Consider the following 22,853-nt stretch of genomic DNA (forward strand, 5'->3'; position numbering starts at 1 on the left):
ATTTTAAAAGTTGGAAAAGCAGGCCCAGGGCTAGGGTGTGTGCACAGCCCCCAATGCTCATGCTTCTCTTTCTCCTCTCCCTGTCCCCCCCCCCATACCTGTCTGTGTAGCAGGACCCTGCTTCCTCTGTGGCTCCGGGGTCCCTTTGCTCCCATGCAGCCACAGCCTCTGCCCCCACTTTTCTCCCTTGGGGGAGGGGCTCCTTCAGATAAGCCGCCCGACCTCACTGACCCGCCTCGACCGCATGATGCTCCCCACTTTCTCTGTCTCCATGTTTGCTGGCAAGGACAGGACACCCTCCATCCTTCGTCCTGCAAACCTTCCCTGCGCGGAGTACCAGCTGGGGGTGCTGATGAACGAGGGCATTTCAGAGGAGGGGGAGCACTTTTCCCAGGGTTCTCTCAGTGACCCCGAATGAGGGTGTTTTGCTGTGGTTTGGACTTGTCTCATTCACTTTAACTGGGCGGGGTCTGTCTCCATCTGCTTTTTTGCCTGTCCTTCCCCACCCTTCTCTCTCTCTCTCTATGTCTCAGTCTTTCTCTTGTTTCTCTCCTCTCTCTCTCTCTGTCTCTGTATCTCTCTTTCTCTGTGTGTGTCTCACTTTCTCTCTCTCTCTCCTCTTTCTGTCTCTCTCCCACCTTTTCCTCTCTCTCTCTCTCTCTCTCTCTCTCTCTCTCTCTCTCTCTCTCTCTCTCTCCCCTCTTTCTGTCTCTGTCTCTTTCTCCCACCTTCTCCTCTCTCTCTGTCTCTCTCCCTCCCTCTCCTCTCTCTGTCTCTTTCTGTCTCTTTCCCACCCTCTTCTCTCTCTGTCTCTCCCTCTCCCTTCCCCCCACCCCATTCCCCTCTCCTTTTCTCCCCTTCTCTCTCTCTGATTGAGAGTGTTTGCGCTCCTCAGTTGGTACCTGCCCCAGGTACTAGAGAGGATCTGGGAGCCATGGCCCAGGCCTAAGTCAGGTGAGGGCCTTTGCTGGGTGCAGATGGTGGGAGTCCGAGCGCAGCCTCGGTCTGATCCAGCCCCGCCACCTAAAGTGTAAGCGCGGCCGTGGCGAAGGGTCCCCTCGCAGCTTTGACTCCCACCTTGGACTGAATCCAGGCTTCTGCCGGGGCCACCTTGCTCGTTGGGGCTCCAGCCTGCCAGCTGAACTTGGCTCCCTGAGGCCTTGTGTCACTAAGCGCTTTTCCTCTTCTCTCCCTTCTCCGTAGGGCCGACGAAATTGAAATGATCATGACCGACCTTGAAAGAGCAAACCAGGTAAGACTTGGAATGGGCTTGGGAAGGGGATCCGGGAGGGGGCATCATTCTGGCCCCCAGGAGGGAGTCTTACCCACCAAGAGCCTCCTTCTTCCTGTTGGACGCTCTTCCTTTCTTGGAATCCAGAGCGAGATTTAAAGCCCACAGGCTCGCAGGACCACACTGGCTCCCGTGCGGGATTCATTGTTGCCTCCTGCCAGTGAGGGGGAAGTCCGGCCCTTGGAGCCCTGGCTGAGTTACTCCTGGAGGATGGAGCACGTTTGTCAGTGGGCTGGCTAGGCCACAGCCCCCCCAGCTCTGAAAGGCCCACAGCTAGTAGTGGCCACAAGGCTGCGGGCCCAACCTCTGTCCATTCCTGGGGCCTCTCCTTGGAGCCAAAAGGCCCCAAACTAGCCCTCAGCTTTTAGCGCCGAGAGCATCAAGGCAGCTGGATTTAACTTACAGGTTTTAAGAACCAATATTAGGGAGGAGCTGTGGTTGGCCCTGGGCCTCCAGAGAGAGCTCTGTGTGTGTGTGTGTGTGTGTGTGTGTGCGCGCGCGCGCACACATGTGCATACATGTACATGAGTGAGACACCATCCTCAGTCCATGAGCTATCTCGGAACTGTTTCCTCTGTGTCGGGCACCGTACTAGGGATTTGGAACACTGAGACAGAAATGGACTGGTCCCTGCCCTCAGAGAGCTTTTATTCTCTTGTTGGAGATAATTTATCCATTGATGATGATGATGATGGTGAAGAATGAACTCAAAAAACCTATCAGCAAGGGAACCATTGACCCAGGGACACACACCCCATGTATCAAGGAGGACGGAGACATTTTTTATTTCCGTATATGTAAATATACATAGATATATACACACATTGTATATATTATGTCTGTGTTATTTATGCCTGGCCAGTGGTCCTCCAGTCTCAGTTGGACACCTTCTCCATGGAGATGAACTCCACCTCCCTCCGGCATCCAGCTGCCGGTCGTTTCTCCCCTCAAGGGCCAGGTGATGACCGGCCGGCCTCAGCCGAGTACCGAGAGCCTTACAAGCTTCCCTTGAAGACTTCCACCCAAGCTTGGCTTTCCTTCTGCCGCGAAGGCAGTTATTTAAGAATGAAAATTGGCCCCAACTCTTTGTTTTGCTCTTTTTGCGGTAAGAGGAGCCCAGGGCTGTGAGGAGCGTGTTTGCCCATGAAAGCTCGGTTCAGGTGTCCCATGGGCTGCGGCATCTCTCCACCCAGTTTTATAACTGGGTGGCCTCCATCACAGGGAGGATGGAGGTTCTGCCCGGACTTGCACTCAACCTGGCGCTGCTAGAATCCGTCCTTGAGCTCCCAGATCACTGCTCTATGGCCCCTCCGCGGGACCTCGCTTGCCATGTGCAGATGGAGTAAGGAAGCGAGTGACTTACGTTAACGGAACTCCCCCAGCGACCACTCGGTGCAAAGACACTGAAGGCTAAAGAAATAAGAGAGTAAATAGAATTCACGTGAACAAGAAACCAAATGGAACTCACGAATTATGAGACTCGTTATTTGCTTGATTTTTGTTTGTTGAGGGATGGAAGGGGACATTGATCAGGAGGACCTTGTGGGTAAAAACTCTACACACCCATATCTGGCACTGAAAAAAGGGCTTAATAATTGCTCGTTCATCGTTTGTTTCCCACCAGTAATGGTTTTCAAGGCTTTAACTATTTCGATGGGAATAGGAGAAAAATCTTTTAATGTTTCCCTTTTTTTCAAGAATAACAATACGTACTTTTAAGTCCTCTGTTAAATACAGCAATCTAGGTCTTCTTGACCACAGATAGAAATCCTTGGGACACGGGTTGAGTGCTCTGAAATTGTGTTTGTCCTGGGTTTCCACAATTTCTCCCCTAGGAATCAATCAGGAGGCGCCTACTGTGTGCCAAGCCTGGGCCAAAGTACTGGGGATGCCATCAGGAGAATGAAATGACCCCATTTTCAGGAAGCTCGTCTTCTCTCCCATGAGGCCGGCCGCTTCATTTCTGGCTTCTCTCCATTCGTTTGGTGCTTGGTGCTTTTTAAAGGACCAAAGGCTGTGCCTTCAGCACTACGTGGCTCCCTTGGGGCGGGGTCTCTTAACCTGGGCTCTGTGGACTTGTGTTTTTGGTATTCTGATAACTCTTGCAGCGTACTGGGTTTCCTTTGTAATGTCTGTGTTTGATGCATTTCACCCTCATTCTGAGAAGGGACGCACAGACGTCACCGGATTGCACGGGGGCCCGTGACATAATGGAGAAAGTGCCCTGAATAGAGTGGGGGCAGGAACCGGGGTCGCTTTGTCATTGTAGCCACAGCCGCAGCTCCTGACACGCAGGCCGGGATCAGTATTTGCTGAATTAATTTAAATGTTTGAAAAAGAGGCCTTTTAGCTTTGTAGGCGAGAGTTCTAGCAGTTGAATTATAGGGTCAAGTGACATATGGGATTTGGTAATACCGGATCAGCTTCGCAGCCTGTTTTGATGACTCCTCGGAATAAGCTGGCATGGGATTGACCATTTCGTGTACAGCGGGGCCACCATCCCGGGCACCGTGCCACGCTTTGCCCCCAAGCGTGTTCCGAAAGGTAACCGAGCCGTCTGAAGTCACTGCGGCCTTCCGGAGGACGGCCCCACAGACAGGGAGTTTACAAGTGATGTCAGGAAACACGCTGGCCGATCTGAAATGACATTGCTCATCGTGTGAAGACTTGAGGAAGGAATTTATAAGGCAGGCAAAAGTCCTGACTAGTCAAAAGAACGATTGAGGGGGAGAGGACCCGGGGGACCGTAGAGACGTGACAGAAGCACATCTGGGATGCCATTTGAAGGGTCCATCGCCATGGCACCGAAGATTTGAGTCATCGTCTCGTTTCCGAGACCGATGTAACGCAAGCCGCCATTTGTGCAGAGGCCCCAGAGAGCAGGGGTGGCTGTGACCGAGGGGGCCCAGCGAGAGAGAACAGGAAGCGAGCCCACACAGGCGTCCTGTCCGCATGCTTGCACCAAGCTCTCCATGAGAGACGCCCCAGGAGGAGCAATTTACTCGTTCCTTGGCATATCGCGTTATTTTTGCATGAGACGCGCCATCAGGACGTCCTTCTGAGACCCGTAGCTGCGTTTTACCACCGATGGAACAACAGAGGGCTTGTCAGCAGTCAATTAAGTGCGCGTCTCATTTACACCTGTTTGGGAAAGCAGAGTTCTTGCTTTAATACCCACTCTTTTAATTGGGAGCAATAAAGATTCTGAACTTTCAAGTCAGTGAGATAAAGAAAAGACAACTTTGCACTTTAAAATCACATCAAGTCCTGCCTTGGGACTCGAGAAGCTCATTAATCTCAGAAGCTGCTCTTGGCCTCTGCCCAAGGCTCCGAGTCCCGAGCCCTGCCTTGTGAGGGCCCTCAGCCCTCCCCTGAAAACTCTCCAGGTGACGTCCCCAGCCAAGGAGGCCAGGGAGAAGGCAGGCCTCTGAGCGTGGGTTTTGCAGCCTCCTGGACATCAGGATTCCCTCAAAGGATGAGTGTGGAGATCTTACTTCAGAGGAAGCAAAGCTGGCCCAGGGGACCCAGATTGGCCCCTCATCCTTATCCCCACTTTACCGATGGCTCAGGCCCATCTAGCTGCTGGTGTCTGGGGAGGGATTTGAACTCGCATCCTCTTGACTCCGCATCCAGCATTATGGGCTCAGCACCCCCTTCCCCCCTGGCTTCCCTCTTTTCAACCATTGACACTGAGGCCTGGGAACCCAGAAGACTTGGATTCAGTTTCTCCTTCTGAGACTCCCAGGCCTAGTTACTTCCCAACAGGGACCTAGGGCCTGCTTGAGGCTCTAGGATGCACCGGGTCAGTAGAGGGAGCTTCCAGACCGGGAGTTCCTTCTCCAGTGTGTAGGAACTTGACAAGGCCCTGTAGTTGAAGTCTGTTTGAGCATCTTACTTTCATAGGGATGAATGAATGGAAAAATTCTGATCCCAAAGTAGCCTTTATTGGGAAGAGAAGGGAATAAGAGAGAGAGAGCGCAAGAGAGTGAATGTGTGTGTGTGTGTGTGTGTAGATGTGTGTGAGCCAGGTGCTGGGTTCAGCACTTTAATTATTATTTCATTTGCTTATTATCCCCATTTTACAGATGAGGAAGTTGAGCTCAAGTGACTTCCAGGATCAAATGGCTAGAATATGTCTGAGGCCCATTTTATTACCTAGTGGGTGCAAAACAGAAATGGAAAGTCCTTTACCCTCAAGGAACTTAGTCCAATGGAGGGGCCTGCACATATGGAGTAGTGATGGCCAGGGCAGCAGAAAGTTAGAAAAAGATTTAAAGAGGGGTTGGGAACTCGATGGGAAAAGGGATAGAGACAGAGCCATAGGGACACATAACTGTGGGAAGCCAGCTCCTCTCCTCTCCTCCTTGGTCTGGCTAGCACGGCTCGTGGACCTCTCCCTTCCCAAGAAGTGACTTCAGAGTTGGCATTTTAGGGGCAGCTAGTTGATGTAGTGGATATAAAGCACCAGCCCTGAAGTCAGGAGGACCTGAGTTCAAATCTGGCCTCAGACACTTAACACTTCCTAGCTGTGTGACTCTGGGCAACTCACTTGACCCAAATTGCCTCAGCAAAAAAAGAAAAAGAGTTGACATTTTAGTTGAGAGGGAGGAGTACAAAGTGTGTAAAGTCCACCCACTTAACAGATCACCACTGTCATTTAATGAGTCATTGGGCGCTTTCCCTCGAACCACTTCAGTCTCCTTAGCTGCCCGTCCTGATTCTTCCTCAATCACGGACTGCCTCAGCAAGAAACACCGTGAGGGAGACCTTCCCTCCCCTCGTGAACTAGCTCTCTCCTTAGAGCAGAAGATCCATGAACCTGAGTGCTTCATGTTGTGATTTCAAGATTTACCTGAGATAGCAGAGAGAATATCAAGCCTTCACTAAAAGCCAAAAGGAGCCAGGAAGTCGCTGTGAAGCAAAGCACGGTGGCCGGAACCTTGTATAGTGAATAAGTGAGCTAGAAAAATCTGTGGGCCCACACGAAGGAGTGTTCTAGACCAAGGAGATCAAACGGCCGAGTCACTAAAGAGCCTTAGCCAAAGAGATTAGAACACTGCACCCCGACTCGGGAAGACCCAGATTCTAATATTGCTTCCGACAGATATTGATTTGGGGACCCCCAACAAGGCACTTGAGAGCAAGGGGGTCAATATAGGTCCTGCTCTGAAGGATCAGTTGACCTTTTTTAATATTAAATCCCATCACTACAAAAAGATTCATCGCTTATTTATTTGTGCTGGTGAAAAAAAGATGAGGGGGGCCCCCATCTATCCGATAATTAAGAAATGGCTGAAAAAAATCAGGGCATCTTCATATATTGTAATATTATTGTGCCATTGAAACTATAGATGCACCAGTGGAAGGCACATGTGAAGAGAGAAAATCATGCAGATGGTAGAACTGAAGAGAAAGAATAGCACCAATACTCTGATGGCGGCATAAATACAATAGCAACAAGACAGCACCTTGAGCAGGACAGAGAACTACCAGAAAGAACATAAAATTGATGCATTATTCATAGTAATAGTGACCCATTAAAGTCGACTTTTATAGCAAATATTTCTAATTATATGGTTACACTGAGGATGGGTTATTTCTTTTCCTTTATTTTTTACTGAGTTTGTTAACTTTATAATAAAAAATATTCATTTTTAAATAAAGAAAAGTCATTTCAAGGAACTTCTTCATAAAATGGGAAAAGAAGCTAGTAATTTACATTTACAGTGTCTCTCTGACCAGGTCCATGCTACCTCTTTTCCAAGGTTCCAGTAGTTGAATTGTTATTCAATCCCATGTGGGCTTCTCATTCTAGACAAATATAACGTTATTGTTGAATTGTTGACACCAGAGAGTTATGGGAGTTTTGAAGGAAGTTGTACTGAAATAACTGAATCCAATCAAATGTGATAAAAAAAAAAAAGTGGCTGCCAAAGAAGAGCCTACTACTGGATTCTGTCCATAAACATGGAAATGGAACACAACGGAAAAAATGAGAGGAAAGAATAATCCAACCTGGAGTAATTACAGCCAAAGTCTGAATGCACCATTGGCTTTTTTTTAAAGCTTTTTATTTTTCAAAACATATCCATACATAATTCTGTAACATAAGCCCTTGCGAAACCTTATGTTCCACTTTTTCCCCCACTTCTTCCATCCCCCTCTCCAAGACAGTAAGTAGTCTGATATATGTTAAACATGGTAAAAATATATATATATATTAAATCCAACATATGCACAACATATTTATACAATTATATTACTGCACAAGAAAAATCAGATCAAACCAGAAAAGAAAACAATGAAGAAAATAAAATGCAAGCAAACAACAAAAAAAGTGAGAATGCTATGTTGTGAACCACACTCAGTTGGCTCTTTTGAACACAAGACCATTGGAACCGGTCTGGATCATCTCCTTGTTAAAGAGCCCATCCATCAGAATTGGTCATCGTATAATATTGATGTTGCCGTGTACAATGATCTGGTTCTGCTCATTTCACTCAGCATCGGTTCATTTAAGTCCCTCCCCGTCTCTCTGAACTCATCCTACTGATTGTTACTTAAAGAACAATAATATTCCACAGCTGAATGCCCCATTCTTTAAGTCATCGAATGACTTTAAGGAGATTCATGCTTTATTTGGAGCAGAGAAGGGTAACATTGATGATCATCCTCCGCCCCGTAGCAGAGCCAGCCCTTCATGATGGTGGCCATGTTGTTACTGCTCTAAAGTAATCGGACACCGACTTTTTTTTTTTAAAGGAAAAGTCAATGTCACGGTTATAACCTGTTGGCTGGCTCCATGATGGTTTCTTTTCTAGGCAGGACAGTATTTTCATAGTCAGTGAAAGAGCTATTGTCAAAATACTCAAATTTTCATGGCAGCATGGAAGGGATTTTGCTCCAGAGGATTTAGCCAAATCATAAGGGTAAATTTTTCTGAGTGATGAAGTGATTATCAAAAACATTTTGAATGCTGAATGAGAGAAAAATTCAGAACAATGTTTTACGATAAAGAAAAGGTTTTTCAGGGTTCAAAATTTCAGAATCACCGTCAACGAGTGAGAACGAAGCCTGCCCAGGTGTGCCGCCCGTTAGCCTTTCTTTGTGGGTACTTTGGTGGAACCCTCCTTTCCACCTTAAGCCATCCTCTCGAGTGTCTGTTTAGCCTTCTCCATGGCAAGGCGTACTGTGAAATTGTGTTTAATATTATTCACAAGATTACAACAGATGTGTGAAATCGGCTAGGGAAAATATGCGAGAAGGAAGGGCAGCTGACAGCATACAGTATATGCAGATGTAACATCTATTAGAAATATCCTCTGTGGTTTGTTTGCATGCAAAGTGAATAGAATCTCAAAACAATGCTGCTCTGAATGGAAGCCATCAGCAAAATTGCTTAAGGCTGCAAAACCCATTACTTATACAACACTGGAGTCTACAGAAAGTACCACAGCATACTAACTTTTTTGTTCTGTTTTTCCTTGAGTACTTCAAATTATTGGCTAAATGTTTTTATACGAATGAAGAAAAAATAATAAATATCCTATTGAGTTTAAGCATTTTTCTTCCTTGGGAATATTTTTTAGTAGCTAAAAGGAAATCTAAATGAACCTGGTCCAGGGAGGAATATTCTCAGGGAGGCTATGGACAACTTTATGCTTCAAATTAAGCTCAGTGTTCTTTCAGTGATTCCAGATGGTCACCCTAAAATGTAAGCCTAAAAACTCAATAACTAGGAGGGGAGAGGAGTGGAGGAGGGTGGAGTTGGCCAAATATTAGACCAACAAATAGACCATGGACCTCTATTTTCCCTCTTGCGACTGGCAGAAGTGTGTGGCTGTTCTGGTCTCGTTAGGACCTCAAAGATGATTCTTGGTCGTGTAGAAAATCCCGAATCTCACCTCTTTCTTCCTGCCTTCTCGGCTCGTCCTTCCCTCTTTGTCTCTCGCTGTGTCCATATTTCTTCTCTTCCTCCTCCCCGCCCCGGTTTGCTCTCTAAATTGGCCCAGGACTTGCAGGGTTCCGGCCGTTCAGTCTTGGGAATCAGTGTGAAGCGAAGGGTTAACCGTGTCGAAGCAACCCTCGCTCTCGCAGCAGAAGCCGCATTTATGCCCTTCGCGTTTATGGAAATACTTTCTGAAGAAAAACAAGACCAACATTGTGCGTGTTTTTCGGGGGAGAATGGCCAAAGTGTCTTTAATTCACTGTTTACCCGTGAGAATTACTCCCAAGAGTAAGCCTGCAATAAAATCTTCTTGGTCTACGAGAAGAGAAAGAAATTGAATCAAAAGACTCCATTTCCACTTGTATTTATTCAGTCTGGGAAATTCAGTGGGCCGCAGCATTAGTATCAGCAGGGGATTCCTTGCTCCTAGCGTTAAATTACTGTCATAATCGCTCAATTATTTCTTCCTTGTACTGTTTAAAATAAAAATCCATCACATTCTATGTTTTTTTCTAGCATTTATTAGGTTGAGTGTTTAGGAAAATCAATTATAGTCAGTCAGGCATGAATTGATGAATGTTCCTGTAATAATTGTCAGTTGTTAAACTGAACGTACTTTCTCTTTCCACCCCTTTTCATTTCCTTCAGAGGGCAGAGGTGGCTCAGAGAGAGGCAGAGACCTTAAGGGAACAACTCTCGTCAGCTAACAAATCTCTCCAGCTCGCCACGCAGATCCAGAAGGCGCCCGATGTGGTGAGAGAATATAATATTTACTGGCTCTTACAGGTTTCTGACATTCATGTGACTCGACATCTGCAATTTATGTTTGTGGCTGGGTGGGAGGGAGGGAAGGGGAGTGACATCTTTCCTCCTGATTCTTATTTGGGAATTGGTATTTTAAACTAAAACCAAATTATATATTCAGGGAACGTGATTTTAAGCAGTTTACATTACATTACATTACTTATTGAATCAGAAGGTCAGATCCAAAGGAAAGAAATTTGTTGAGCAGGCAAACGTTTATCTTCGGAGTCCAGAGAGAGAGTCGAAACAGAAGATAATATCTTGGTTATGAAAACTAGAGAAGAAAGAAAGAAACAGAAATCAGCCTTTGGATGTGACCTCTATTAATAAAATAATGATACTTGTTTCGGCAAGTCCGTAAGATGGAGGCTGTGGTGCTGAGGCCTTTTAATAGTCAGGAGAGGACTGCCATCTTCTGTAGAGGTTGGAACGGGGTGTTTTTAGTCAAATAAGCAAAATTTGGTCGTCTTTGTTTTGTTTTCTTACGTTGACTCGCCTGTCCCCACTGAGAAATAGCTCATAGTTTGCTAGGCAGACCAGAGATAATAAATAACAACCTTTTCTTATTTTCCCTGGCGGTTTGAGCCGAAGCTGATACACGTACAGCTTCTTCAGAAGCTGAATGTAAATCTCTGACCCTCCACCTCGTCATTTGCCCATTTCCCGATTTTGCCAGAATTTCTAAAAATAGCTCTTACCTAGAAATTGGATTCATTTGGGTCTTGATCAAGTTGATCTGAGAGGGTTGCTTTCACAAACTGGGAGTTTGGATACAACCTTGATGCTTTTAGAGTCTTTGTTTTGACTAATTCTCTTTCTCTCAAATCATCCACCTCACAATAAAAAAGGAAGAAAGGGAGGGAGTGAGGAAAGAAGGGAGGGAGGAAAAAAAGGAGGAAGGAAGGAAGGAAGGAAGGAAGGAAGGAAGGAAGGAAGGAAAGAAAAAGGGAAGGAGGAAGGGAGGGAGAAGGAGGGAAGGAAGGCAGGAAGGAGAAAATTGGCTTCCTCACCAATATACATCTATATATCTTGACCTTGTATAGGATATAGATCGATCTCTGACACAACGTCCATATTGATTGAGCGAAGCCACACATTGGAAAAGTCCTAAGTTTAAGACCCAGGTCTGTCAAAGATCTTTAGAGTGGCTTCCAGCTCTAGACGTATGTAATTAGATTGAGATTAGGTAAACTTAGAATTCAGAAGATCCAGGTTCTGATCCGAGCTCTGGCACTTGCTAGCCATGTGACCCAGAATAAGTTATGGAACTCTATACCTGTTTCCTCATGTGTCATAAGGAGGGTCAGACCCAGAGGATTGTTGAGGTCCCTTCCAGCTTTAAGTCTGTGATCCTGTGGGAAAGGCTTTTACTTCATGTTTACTACTAATTATAGTAGCTGGCACATGGACTTAGAAAGTGCTATCTCCTTGGACACTCTCAGCAGTTCTTTAAGCTTATTTCCATTTTATAGAAAGGAAATTGAGCAAGAGACGTGTCCAAAAACAAGAGGCTTATCCACAGTCATGGTGCTGGGTGGCCCAGGGCTGGATTTGGAATCAGGAAGGCTGGCGGTGGAACCCGGGTCAAGGCCTTTTCCAGGCCTCGGTTCTCCTCTGTGGAAAGCTGCCTCACACGGCTGCTGTAGTTCGCCCCTAAGTGTCCTACAAACATTGTTGTTATCAGAGTCATCATTTGAGCCGCATTTCCTCAGTCCATTCCGCATTTCGCAATGTCTCCCTGAATCCTAGGCTTTAAAATGGCTTTGGATGTAGACCTCTTCGTAGAATTTCTTTGTGGTTGCCTCCTACTTAGGAAAGCATCTTTGATTTCCTCCTGGGACATAATTTTAATTGAATTTGATCCTATGGCACCAAGAGGGATGGGGAGAAAGACCAAGATCCAAATTGATGGGATACGTTATGGTAGGGAAAAGCTCTCCAAGGCCTATAGTCACTTAACTATCTTAAACTCAATATGCTGTTGATAATGGTGTCTCCTTCCGAAGAAAGATCAAAGGCCTTGGCTCTCCATTATCCCCCTCGTTTCTTGGTTTCCTTGGTGACACGAATGTTCCTAAATCTTCCCAGAGGACCCTTCTTGGACCACTGAGATGCCCCTGGTATTTGGGAGGTGCCATCAGCTCCCAGTGGCCCAGTGGGCCAGTGAATGCTTGGCTTCCTCCCAGCTCTATTTCCCCATGTAGTAACAGGAACAGTTTGAGGAGATTCTGCTACTGGCCCCATTTGTGGATGCGGGGGTCCTGGGCACTTCAAAGGCCATCCAAGTGGTATTTACATTATATCAATTGGGGACCCTGCCTCGAAGCTCCCATCCCTTCCAAGTCCTGCCCATCAGAGGCCTGGCCGGGCAGGGGAATGAATGAAATGGGTTTAGTGCCCATAATCTGGTCACCAGAATCATGTGGGGCATTTGTAAAATGAGGAGGGTGCCAGGACGCCTCCAGACTCCCACTGCAGCCCCAGCTCCATGTTTTTGCTCCTAACTGGATGATTGTTCCCCACTTTTTTTCTTTTCCAAACTTTTGGGGAGCTGCCCAGAGACAGAGTTTACATAATACCAATAATAATTAAGAGCTCACATTTGCCTAACATACCAAGTCTTTAAGAAAAAATACTTTGTGTCTATCTCTCCTTTGATCTTCACAACCATATGTGACTCAGGCTGAGCAGGGATGTTGTTCTCATTTTTCAAATGGGGAAGTTGAGACCCAGAGTCATGTGACTGACTGGTAAGGAGACCAGGGCTTGTGTTTTTGCCAGCATACCACTGTCTCCAAAGCTAATTGGGCCCAACTGTCACAGGATTAGTGTGACTCCGAGTTCTGGGATAATTATTCCTTTCATCCTCTTGTCCATTGACTTGACAAATGTTGGCTGAGCCCCTCCTGGGTTCAAGGCCCCTGCGTGGGAGGGGAGAAAAAGAAAAGCAAAAAAAAAGCTCCTTGTTCTCTTCTGAGAGGGGGGGAGGGGAGGGAAGAAGAGAGAGAGGGAAGGAGGGAGGGAAGGAAGAGAGGGAAGGAGGGAGGGAAGTCAGGGAAGGGAAGGAAAGAGAAAGAGAGACAGAGAACGCAAGCTGGGCTTGTCTTGCTTTTCTCTTCACATCTCCAGTATTTTGCCCATAGAAAACACTTAGTAAATGCTTTTTTCATTGATGCATACATTCAGTGCCTGGCTATACAGTAAGTGCTTAATAAATGCTTTTCAGTGGATTGGTAATTGAATGAGATTCATGAGAGGGAGATGAAGAGCAAAGGGTTAAGCGGAGGAGAAGCCGTGTTACCTTGACAAGGAGGGAAGCATTGAATTGAGGTTCACATTCTTGGATGATTTCAGTGTTTTTCTTTCTCTCAGTGATAAAAATTAAAGTTTAACCCTCAGCATTTACTTTCACTTACTTGAATCATCTGACTTTATGGCAGCCTTATTTTTAAATTAGGTTTTCTCTTGATTTTTAATGGCCCTTTAGCATCTCACTAAAGGGAGGAACAGAGGATATCTCACCACAGAGCCTTCATTAACGGGGCTGGATTCGCGGCCTTCGGTATGTAGGCTGACGTGCAGGAGAGCCTGCTTGGGCCCTTCTCATCTTTCCATCCAGATCCCCCGAGAGACAGAGGCCTTCCTCTTAGAGATGAGAAAGGACACTTTGGGGACAGGAAGTAAGAATCCTCCCCTCTTTGTGGGATTTGAACCCTGGTTTCCTGGGCAACTTTTAAACTTGCCACCTCCAAAACCAACTGATCCTTCTTGTGTCAAGTTGGGTCCCGTGGCTCCTTCCAGCTCCCTCTTCTCTAGGCAGTATTTCCTTGTCATGTTCCCACACGTTGGGAACCACAGCACGAGGAGCCAAGTGGCGCGACTCTGCCACTGCACCCCATTCCGATCCTCCTCTGTCTGCATCTCCCAGTGTCATCCCCAAATGCTTTCAGCGTCTTCTGCGGATCCCAGACAAAATTGCCGCCGGCCAGTTTCCTCCACTGCCATTGACCAAGCACCTAATTCGTGCCCGGTGCTGCTTTCTCACTCAGGTTGTTTCTGGGCCCGCGGCCTCTCCGGCTGCTGTTTCCCATCAGTCCCTATTCTCTGAGATGATCAGAGTCATTGTCTGTGCTTTTATCCACTTTTCCCTCACCCTTCTCAGCAGCTTGTTCCAGTAGGTTTGCTCAGCTCACCACCATTGTGCCCTCTCCTTAATCATCCCACTCTCATCTTCACTTTGGCTCCTGCAGGCTCCCTGGCCTAAGTGGCCGGCTTCTCAATATCACCTATTTCCAAGGCCTCGCTTAGGCTCCCAGCTCTTGCCTTTTCCTGATGAATCCTGCTCCCATTGTTCTCTTCCTTTTCTGAGATCTTTCTTCCCTTAGTTAATACCACACAATTTGCTCTTTAATTGTTAATATATATTCTCTAATGGTTGTATAATTACTTCATTTAAGCTAGATTTGTCTCTATAAGTAGACTCTAATTTCATTGAAGGCAGTGACAACATCTTAGACTTCTCTAGCCCCCGTGACACCTAGAACGGGCTGGGCACGGAGCGGACACTCAGCACAGCAGGTCACCTGATCCACGTCCTCTTTCTGGACAACAGCTGAGTACTCTGGCTCTGGGCGAGTGCACAAACACCAGTTCAGCAACATTCACCAAAGGAAGAGTCAGCCTTTGTGACAGAGCATAAGGAACCAGAAAAAAGGGGCCTCACGAGAAACCCCGGGCCAGTGTTTTAGAGAAGTGGGTGGTGTTGTAGTCTACACATGCAGGGTGTGTGTGTGTGTGTGTGTGTCCTAGAACCCCTGAGGAAACAGGTTGTGTTGTAGTCTACACAAACAGGGGGTGTGTGTGTGTGTGTGTGTGTGTGTGTGTGTGTGTGTGTGTGTCCTAGAACCCCGGAGGAAACAGGTTGTGTTATATTACACACACAAATAAATAAGGACATGTATTAATGAGTGTACCAGAGGTAGTCTCATATACAACTTTTGAAAATCCAAAAGGAAGAATTCTCTGGGGAAACTCCCCAAGTCGTCCCCCTGGTCAGCCATCACCCCTACCAAGCCAAAACGTGGCAGCAACCTCATTAACATGTGACATTTCCCTTCTCCTTCTCTCTCTCCAAGTGACTGGCCTGGAGAAGGCCGGCTCTCCCTCCCTACAAGCTGTTATCGCTGAGAAGGTTAGCTCCCAGGGGGACCTTTGGGACGGCATCAGCCAGCCTCCACACTGCCATTTCCACACCCTGGGATGGGCCCGCTGCCTCCCGACCAGCCGACTATTCTTCAAACGCTTTCTAGAAATACTCTTCCGATCGTTTGGGAGTGTGACGGTGTTCATTTTTTTAAATGACTGTTTATCTGGCTTTTACAAAAACTCCTGGGTCATCTTGCAGAAGAAGCACCCAGCCGGCCTCCGTGCAGGAACGTCTGCTTTTAGGCGGTCCTGGTTCCGATTTAGTGTAGCCCTGCAGGCCTCAGCCTACAAACGTTCAATTAGGCATGACTCAAGAGGAGTCGTTTTGAGTTCTTTGAGAGGCCTTTGATTGCATTCTGGTGGGATGGAGGCCACTGGATCCCAGCTAGTTGAGGGATCCCACGTCAAGCAGGGCCCCTCCCTCAAGCCATCGTCCTCACTCAGAAAGTGGGGATGGACTAGATCAAACCTTTGGTGAATCTGCTCCATGGCAGGCCCTGTTCTAAGTGCTAGGGTTGCAAAAAGAGGCAAAAAACTATCCCTGATCTCAGAGATCAAACATCCAATCCTTACAGATCTATTAAGTGTCCAGAACCAGAGCTACAAATTGGGAAACAAGCTCTCCTCACAGGGAGCTTCCATTCTGTTGAGTAATAGTGAAGACCTCTCCCAGCCTGGTTTCAGATCTGAAGTATTTAGTCAGTCAGATGCTGAGAAGGTTTTTGACTCTCTCTGGCTCCTTTATCATGGCTCTCTTCTGTGGTCACATGGGCCTTCCCCCATGACCACTCCCGATTCTCCTTCCTAGGTAGCCCTGCCCCCGACTGGAGTTATTGCAGTTTCATCATTTGCTTTGTTCTTCCTAGGAGCAGGCGATAGAGGTACTGACCCGTTCCAGCTTGGAAGTTGAACTGGCCGCCAAAGAACGGGAGATCGCCCAGCTCGTAGAGGACGTTCAGAGGCTCCAGGCCAGCCTGACGAAGCTCCGGGAGAATTCGGCCAGCCAGATATCCCAGCTCGAGCAGCAGCTGAGTGCCAAGAACAGCACGCTCAAAGTAAGGACCCCTGGGGTACCCGGCAGCGCACGTGCCCCTTGATGAGATCAGGAGGGGCTTCAGCCATGGGAGCTGTCGTGGTCCTCAGACTCAGTGGGGCCACTTGTGGACAGGGTAGATTCGGGCCCTCGGCTTCTGCTTATCTGGGAAGGTTTGGGCTCGAGTGATTGTTTCCGAAAGACTTTCTGGCTTTCCCATCAACTTGATGGATCATCTTAAAAAAGTGCTCTTGGGCTCTTGGTTACAGAGTCACTGAAGGTAGTGGGGAGAAACAAAAGAAACCCCCAAATCACGTTTGTTAAGGGCCCGATCTGACCTTGCTGGGAGACGGTCAGAGCTCCTGTGTCTGGGAGGGTGTTAGCCAAATTTCACTCCAATTTTAAAGTCTCGAGTGTGGATCGGGCCTCATGTTTCTGGATTGGAACTTCGGCCATCAGCACGCCTCTGAGAAGAGGAACAGATTGAAAACTACAGTGTGTCGCTCTCGGAAGGAGCGAGGGCATCTGCCACCCAGAGGTAGCACAGTAGCCCTTCCCTGAAGCTTCTTGTCGGCAAAATCGGTGCGATTCCCCATCCCTGCTTGTGAGAACTTTGAGGAGAGGAGTAGGGGGGCCAGAGGGGAGTGAGCTCCTTACAAGAGGCTGCTCAGTGTTGGGAAGAGAGCTTGGCTGGCCTGGACCTTTTGTGGACTCGTCAGTCCCAAAGAAATGGGTCATGGTCTAGCAGGGGATGGCCCTGTTCTCTTTTTTTTTTATTTTTTTATTTTTTTCTGAGGCAACTGGGGCTAAGTGACTTGCCCAGGGTCACACAGCTAGGAAGTGTCAAGTGTCTGAGATCAGATTTGTACTCAGGTCCTCCTGGCTTTAGAGCTGGTGCTCTCTCCACTGCGCCATCTCATGCCCCATGGCTCTGTTTTCTTTGAAGGTTTTCCTTCCCCAGAGGCTGTTCCTATGTTTGCCTTCTGTCTGCCTTCTTGAAAAGCATGGGGATAAATCTCCTTTCTCCAATACCCCCCTGCTGGGTCGTTTTACCAGATAGAACCACAAAAGAACACTTTTCCTGGGGTTTAGGGCCTGGGTGGGAAAGTTTACAAAGAAGAGCCTGGGGGGATGTATGAGCACGGCTGGGAGACCGAGAAGACAGTGCCCTTGCGGCGTGGGCAGCCCTGGGGGGATGGCTCCCGAATGGCCCACTGGCACAGAAACCTCCTCCCAGACACCTCTGTGGAATACCGTGGCCGTGCAGTATAGCATCGCCCATTGTCCACGACCATGACCATGTTAATGGGTCAGGGTGCCAGTCGGGCTCTGGGAAGCCCTGGCACTCCCCAGAATCCATTTGAGGATGCAGTAGTTCTCCTGTAAGCCCTTGCTAATCATCCCCCCAAAATGGTCCAGGTTTCCCTTGGACACATTTATATCTGTCACCAAATTGTCACTTTACAACTTAATGACAAGTGTCATGAAATACGGTCAAACAAGCATTTTTTCAAGGACACATGGTCCCAAGTCCAAAGCACTTCCATTTTCCTTCGGGGGTGAAACACAGAAAGAGAGAAGTTTATATGGTCCTTTGAGGAAGAAAAGGGCACCCACCCCTTCGGGAATCAGGAAATGTTTCCCATGTTCATTCATGAGGGATCCTGGGAGGCCACAGTGAGAGGGAGGGTGTTGTAGGCATCAGGGACAGCCTGGGCAAAGGCATGGAAGCAGGTCTTTGTTCAAAGCGCCAGGATAGAGATGGCTTGGCACATGGGAGTGGGCAAAGGAAACCGGATGTCAAAGCTGAAGCACATGTGTCTTACCCACTGAGGCACCATGACGCTGGGCACCCCAGACTTTGGGGAAGATTATTTTGGGGCCCTCGGGAAGGTGAGCCAGAGAAGGAAGAGACAGAACTAGGAAGAGCGGTTGGACGTTGTGGAGGAGCCCGGGCCCTGGGGTTGAGGGCCGAGGCTGAGGGGCAGAAGGATAGCAACGACCCCCTCCCAGCGTGTCAAGCTGAGCGGCTGCCCCCAGCCTCTCTGTGTCAGATTGGGCACAGGAGAGGCCCTCAGCAGGAGCTTGAGTGTCTTATTTGCCTTGCCCACAGAGCGCCCTTGAAGTGTGCCCTTGGTCATGTTTGATTTCTAGATTCTATCTAATTTTCTCTTGTTGTGGCCGGTTTTGACCCTCACAATTACACCATGATTATATAATTTGCCTTTCTTGCCTTTGTTATCATGACAGGGCCCGGCTCCAGTACGTTCTGCGGGATGCCCGGGGGGCACGGGCACGCCGGCCCTTCCGCTTTTATTATAGAGCAATTGTTCCCAATCAGTAAGGATTTTAATGTTTGCCTTCACCAAAAAGTGAAACAGTTTCACAAATTAATGTTCTTTAACCGTATCTTGAGGGAATTCTTTAATACTGTGTGGTTAATGAAACAATCCCACACTGTTCCTTCCAAAATTATTGCTCCCTTATCTTTATCTGATCTAATAATCAAAACATGTCCTCTAGTAACAAGACTTCTCTCATTTTAATTATCTTAACCCCTTGTCGCCAGGAGTCGAGATTGCCCTGCTAGCAAACGCAAGCACCGAGCGTATTAGCCCTCGCCAATTGAATGCGCCCGACTCCCTTACCCCAGAGGAGTGGGGTTAATTGAATAAGCTAGCTTCTGAAGGGTTTTCCCCCAATGTGTACAAATTGTATTCTTAACTCCGATTCGGGCTAAGAGAAGATGGGATTTTTTTTTTTTTTTTTTAGTGAATGAGACCTCTCTGATTGGCATTGGGTTGCCCTTGCTCGTTAGGGATTTGGGAGATGCAGATAGGTCGAGAGGGCAGATGTTGGGGGGACCACCTCCAAACGATCCCCCATCAGGCTTCGTTGAGGGCCAGCAGATGTCCAAGCTCTGCACTTGACAGTTGGGAACTTAAAGATAAAAACAGGGTGGTCCCTGTCCTCAGAGGGCTTACGTAAAGGCCAAGAAAAGGGCTACAGTGAGAGCCGAAATAAGTGCAGGGAGTCATCGGAGGGGGCAGAGGGCTAACGGCCCCAGGGGCGAGGAAGGGCTTCCCGTGGCGGGGGGCCCATGAGTGAGCCCTGAACGAAACAGAAGATTCTGAGAGGAAGCGATTACAGACAAGCAAAAGTGCACCCACAAGCATGGAAAGGAAAAACAGGAAATCATTATGAGGGAGGAACAAGAACTGGGAGGGTTTGGGACAAAGATGGGCGGGAGCCAGACCGGGACAGGAGGGAGCCAGGAAAGGTTTGAGCAGCTATAGGAAAAGAATTTGGGCCTTTGGGCCGATTAGCAGGAAGGAGGGCGAGGGAGGGGCAGAGAAGGGCAATGGTTCTGGGAGGATGGCAGCGTTGCTGGGAAGGAACTGTGGTTCTCGGTTCCCCCACCCCCGGCCCCGGGAGCGTCTGTGTTGTAAGCCTTGGGCAGCGCCCGTCCGGACAAAGGCCTGGCTCTGGTTGTCACGGGTTGGGGAAACTGAGCCCCTGGATCTGCTCTGGTCCGTAGATGATGTTTCTCTCAGACTTAGCATTTTGGGGTTGGGCTCATCTCCTTGTTACATTTGTACAAATCATTGTATTTATTTTAGTAAGCCCCCTTTTAATTTCATTCACTTTAATGTTTGTCATAATTAGTAATGACAGCTGGCCTCTCTTTAGCGGTTCAGGGTTTCCAGAGTGCTTTGTGAAGCTCCTGTGGCAGATGAGGAAACCCCACCTTGCACGGAGCCTGGGTTGGAGGCGGGGAGGCTGGGGTCTCATTGTGAAGAAGCCAGCAGGGTGTGATAGGTGGGAGTCGGGAGGACCTGGGTTCAGACTCAGCCCCTGGACAAGTGGCTTCGCTTCTCTGTGCCTCAGCTTTTCTGTCTGCAGAATGGGGGCCAGTCACCACTGGGCTCTCAGTGTCCTTCGGGCTTGAAATCTGCTTCCCGGGTTGGTCTGACTTGCATGATGTGGTCTCTTTCCCCGCACCTCCCCCTCAGCACTGAGCGTTGCTACTCCCGCACCATTTATCCCGCTTTAAGAGGCGGGCCCTCACCTGTTTGATGTCTGAGAAGGAACCACGTCCAGACCTTCTGCTCTGAGACCACCTCTGTATTTGGATCCAGGGGATCCGGCGGAGTGCACACGACTGTGTCCTCCAGTCCACAAGCATTTATTAAGTGCCTGCTGTGTGCCAGGCCCAGCGCTGAGCTCTGAGGATACAAAGAAAGGGAGAAGCCAGTTCCTGCCCTGGAGAAGCTTCCAGTCTGGGGAGAAGGCAACACGTATGTGCTCTGGACAAAGAAGGTTTTCCACATAGACATGTGCCTCCTTTGTGTATTAAAGGGCTTATAAAAATGTTATTTATAAGCATTCAGGCCTGAAAAGTTGCAGAGTGAAAAGAGCCTGAGAGGACTGAGTGACCTGAGTGACTTTCAGTCAGTCCTTCCTTCCAGGAGCCTCAGTCTGCTTCTCTGCCACCTGGAGGACTTGGTCTGGGTGACCCGCTGCCAGCTCCAGATCTGTGGCCTGAGCGAGTCCCCCCTTCCCATGATGATCACGGTAGATCTTTTGGGAAGCGAAGGCTCACCCCAGAAGGCCCGCGGCCCCTCCCTCTGCAGTTTCGTAGATGGACGGGTCCCAACTGAAGAATTGTGACCTGGGAACAGTTGGTCAGTCGGAATCATTCCTCCAACCCATAAGCCTCAGGGGCCTCCTAGGTCCAGCAGGGTCTCGGGGCCGAGCTGGGGCCTCAACCACAATTTAAAGCACTGCTTCTTGGGGAGTATGATTTCCAAATAAGTGCTTTGCAGATCTCCTTTGGGGAACAGAGCCATCCATTAGCCGGAGTCTGCTGGGAGTGGGTTTACCTGAAGCAGAGCTAATGCATCTTTATTAGCTTTCGCTAATTCTCTCTTCATTTCCTGCTCGCTCCTTTCTATGTCTTTTTCCCCCAGTTTAACCTGTAGTCCTCTCCTCACCGACACAGGCCAGAAAGAGCCCCAGGGGCCCCGACACTTGGGGGCCGGATCAGGAAGCCTCCGCCATGGTGCGAGGGGCCCCTTGCACTGGTCTGGGCCTGTCGGCCTTCTGCCTCTTTCCGATGACCGGGGCCTCTCGCTGGCTTCTCTGCCATCTGCCCTTGGGTTTGCTGCTCAGTCCATTCTCATTTTACCGAGTCTGCTACAAAACTCCACAGTAGCCGGCGTTGGGGGAGAGCGCTCCTCTGGCCGAGTTCTGAGCCTCCGCTCCCCACCTCCTCCTGTCCTTTGTTCTCTCCCCATCAAGTCCCAGGGCTCACCTGTGACCTACTCTGGAGAACAACCAAGAATGGGAGCACAGCCTCTGCTTGCCTTCCCCTTGTCGGCCAAGCTGCTCAAATGCAGCCTCCCTGCCTGAAGGCCAAGCCTTCTGCGGCCCCTTTGGACACACCCTGGGATGTCCCTGGGAGACTCCCAGCGAGAATTGTCTCCTGCCGGGGACGACTGACCCTGCTGGACATAGAGAAGTGACTTGTCTGGGGTGACATGGCTGGCAGCAATCAGAGGCAGCCTTCAGACTCTCCTGTACCTCCCTGCCTCCATTAGGCTCTGGCCAAGGGGGCCTGTCCGACCCCTGACTCTGCTCACTGTTTGTGGATCTGGAGCAAGTCCATCCTCCCCTCTGGGCTCCCCTGAGGCCCCGTGTCTCTCTCTAGATCTGTGACTGACCCTGCTGGTGACCTCAGAGGCTTCTCCCAAAGGAGACAACGCGCTTGGGACCATCAGCTCTGGACCCCTGGCTTGTGCCCCAGGCCTCTGCTCCACCCCCATCTCACCATCCTGACACCTCTCACAGAAAACTGGCGCCATGACGAGAACTTTCTGCCCCCACCGAAGCGCTGGGGGATGGACAGATGCCACCCTTCAGCCCATATTTGTCTCTGATGGGATTTAATTGGCAAGACAAGGAAGGTGCTAGACGAGTCTCTAAATCAGAGGCAAACTCGCGGGGCTATGACCCCTGCTTAGTGAGAGCCCCTCAGGCTGGAAGAGTGTCAACCCTCCCATCAAAAGAACCCCTTAAATCACCAGAGATTTCCAACGAGAGCTTCGGATGGTCCTGAAAGCCGATTGACCAGGGCCAGTCACAGCTCTGTGTCACCCTGGCCAAGCCCTGTAACCTCCTTGCAACTATCTCCTCATCTGCAAAAAGGGGGGTGATAATAAGATTGGGAAAACCGAATGAGATCCTATTGGGGAAGCAATATTTAACTCTTAAAGTTCTACATAAACGGTCACTAGTTTTCAAACAAGGAGCCAATTGGGATGAGACTTTGACGGCCCTCAGCCATTTTTCTTCCTCTGACTGCCTCAAAGCCCGCCTTTTCCTCCACTTCTCTAATGCCCAGCAGCAGCGAGCCAGAGGATCCAAAGTCCACCCCAGGAACTCCTTGGATAACCCGTTCTCAGAAATGGCCGTGCTTAGAAAGTACTCAGACAGCATCTTCGTACTTCTGCTCTCGGAGGCCCTCGGGAAAGGATGAAATAATCACTTTTTTATGAACACCTTCTGTGAAT

General features: G+C 48.7%; 1 protein-coding gene across 6 annotated transcripts in view; it reads left to right on the top strand.

The window, feature by feature from the left end:
- The window catches only part of CUX1 (cut like homeobox 1), a 382,812-nt gene that overhangs the window by 255,987 nt on the left and 103,972 nt on the right, over positions 1–22,853 (top strand). For 3 of the 6 annotated variants that reach the window (XM_051991859.1, XM_051991862.1, XM_051991864.1), the window contains exons 9-11: positions 1,204–1,252; positions 9,888–9,992; positions 16,115–16,303. In XM_051991859.1, coding sequence (XP_051847819.1) covers positions 1,204–1,252; positions 9,888–9,992; positions 16,115–16,303 — 343 coding nt within the window. The remainder of the gene's footprint in view (positions 1–1,203; positions 1,253–9,887; positions 9,993–16,114; positions 16,304–22,853) is intronic. The other 3 variants (XM_051991860.1, XM_051991863.1, XM_051991865.1) reach the window with 1 other exon arrangement.

Source organism: Antechinus flavipes, chromosome 4 (genome assembly GCF_016432865.1).
Source record: "Antechinus flavipes isolate AdamAnt ecotype Samford, QLD, Australia chromosome 4, AdamAnt_v2, whole genome shotgun sequence".
Classification (NCBI taxonomy): Eukaryota; Metazoa; Chordata; class Mammalia; order Dasyuromorphia; family Dasyuridae; genus Antechinus; species Antechinus flavipes.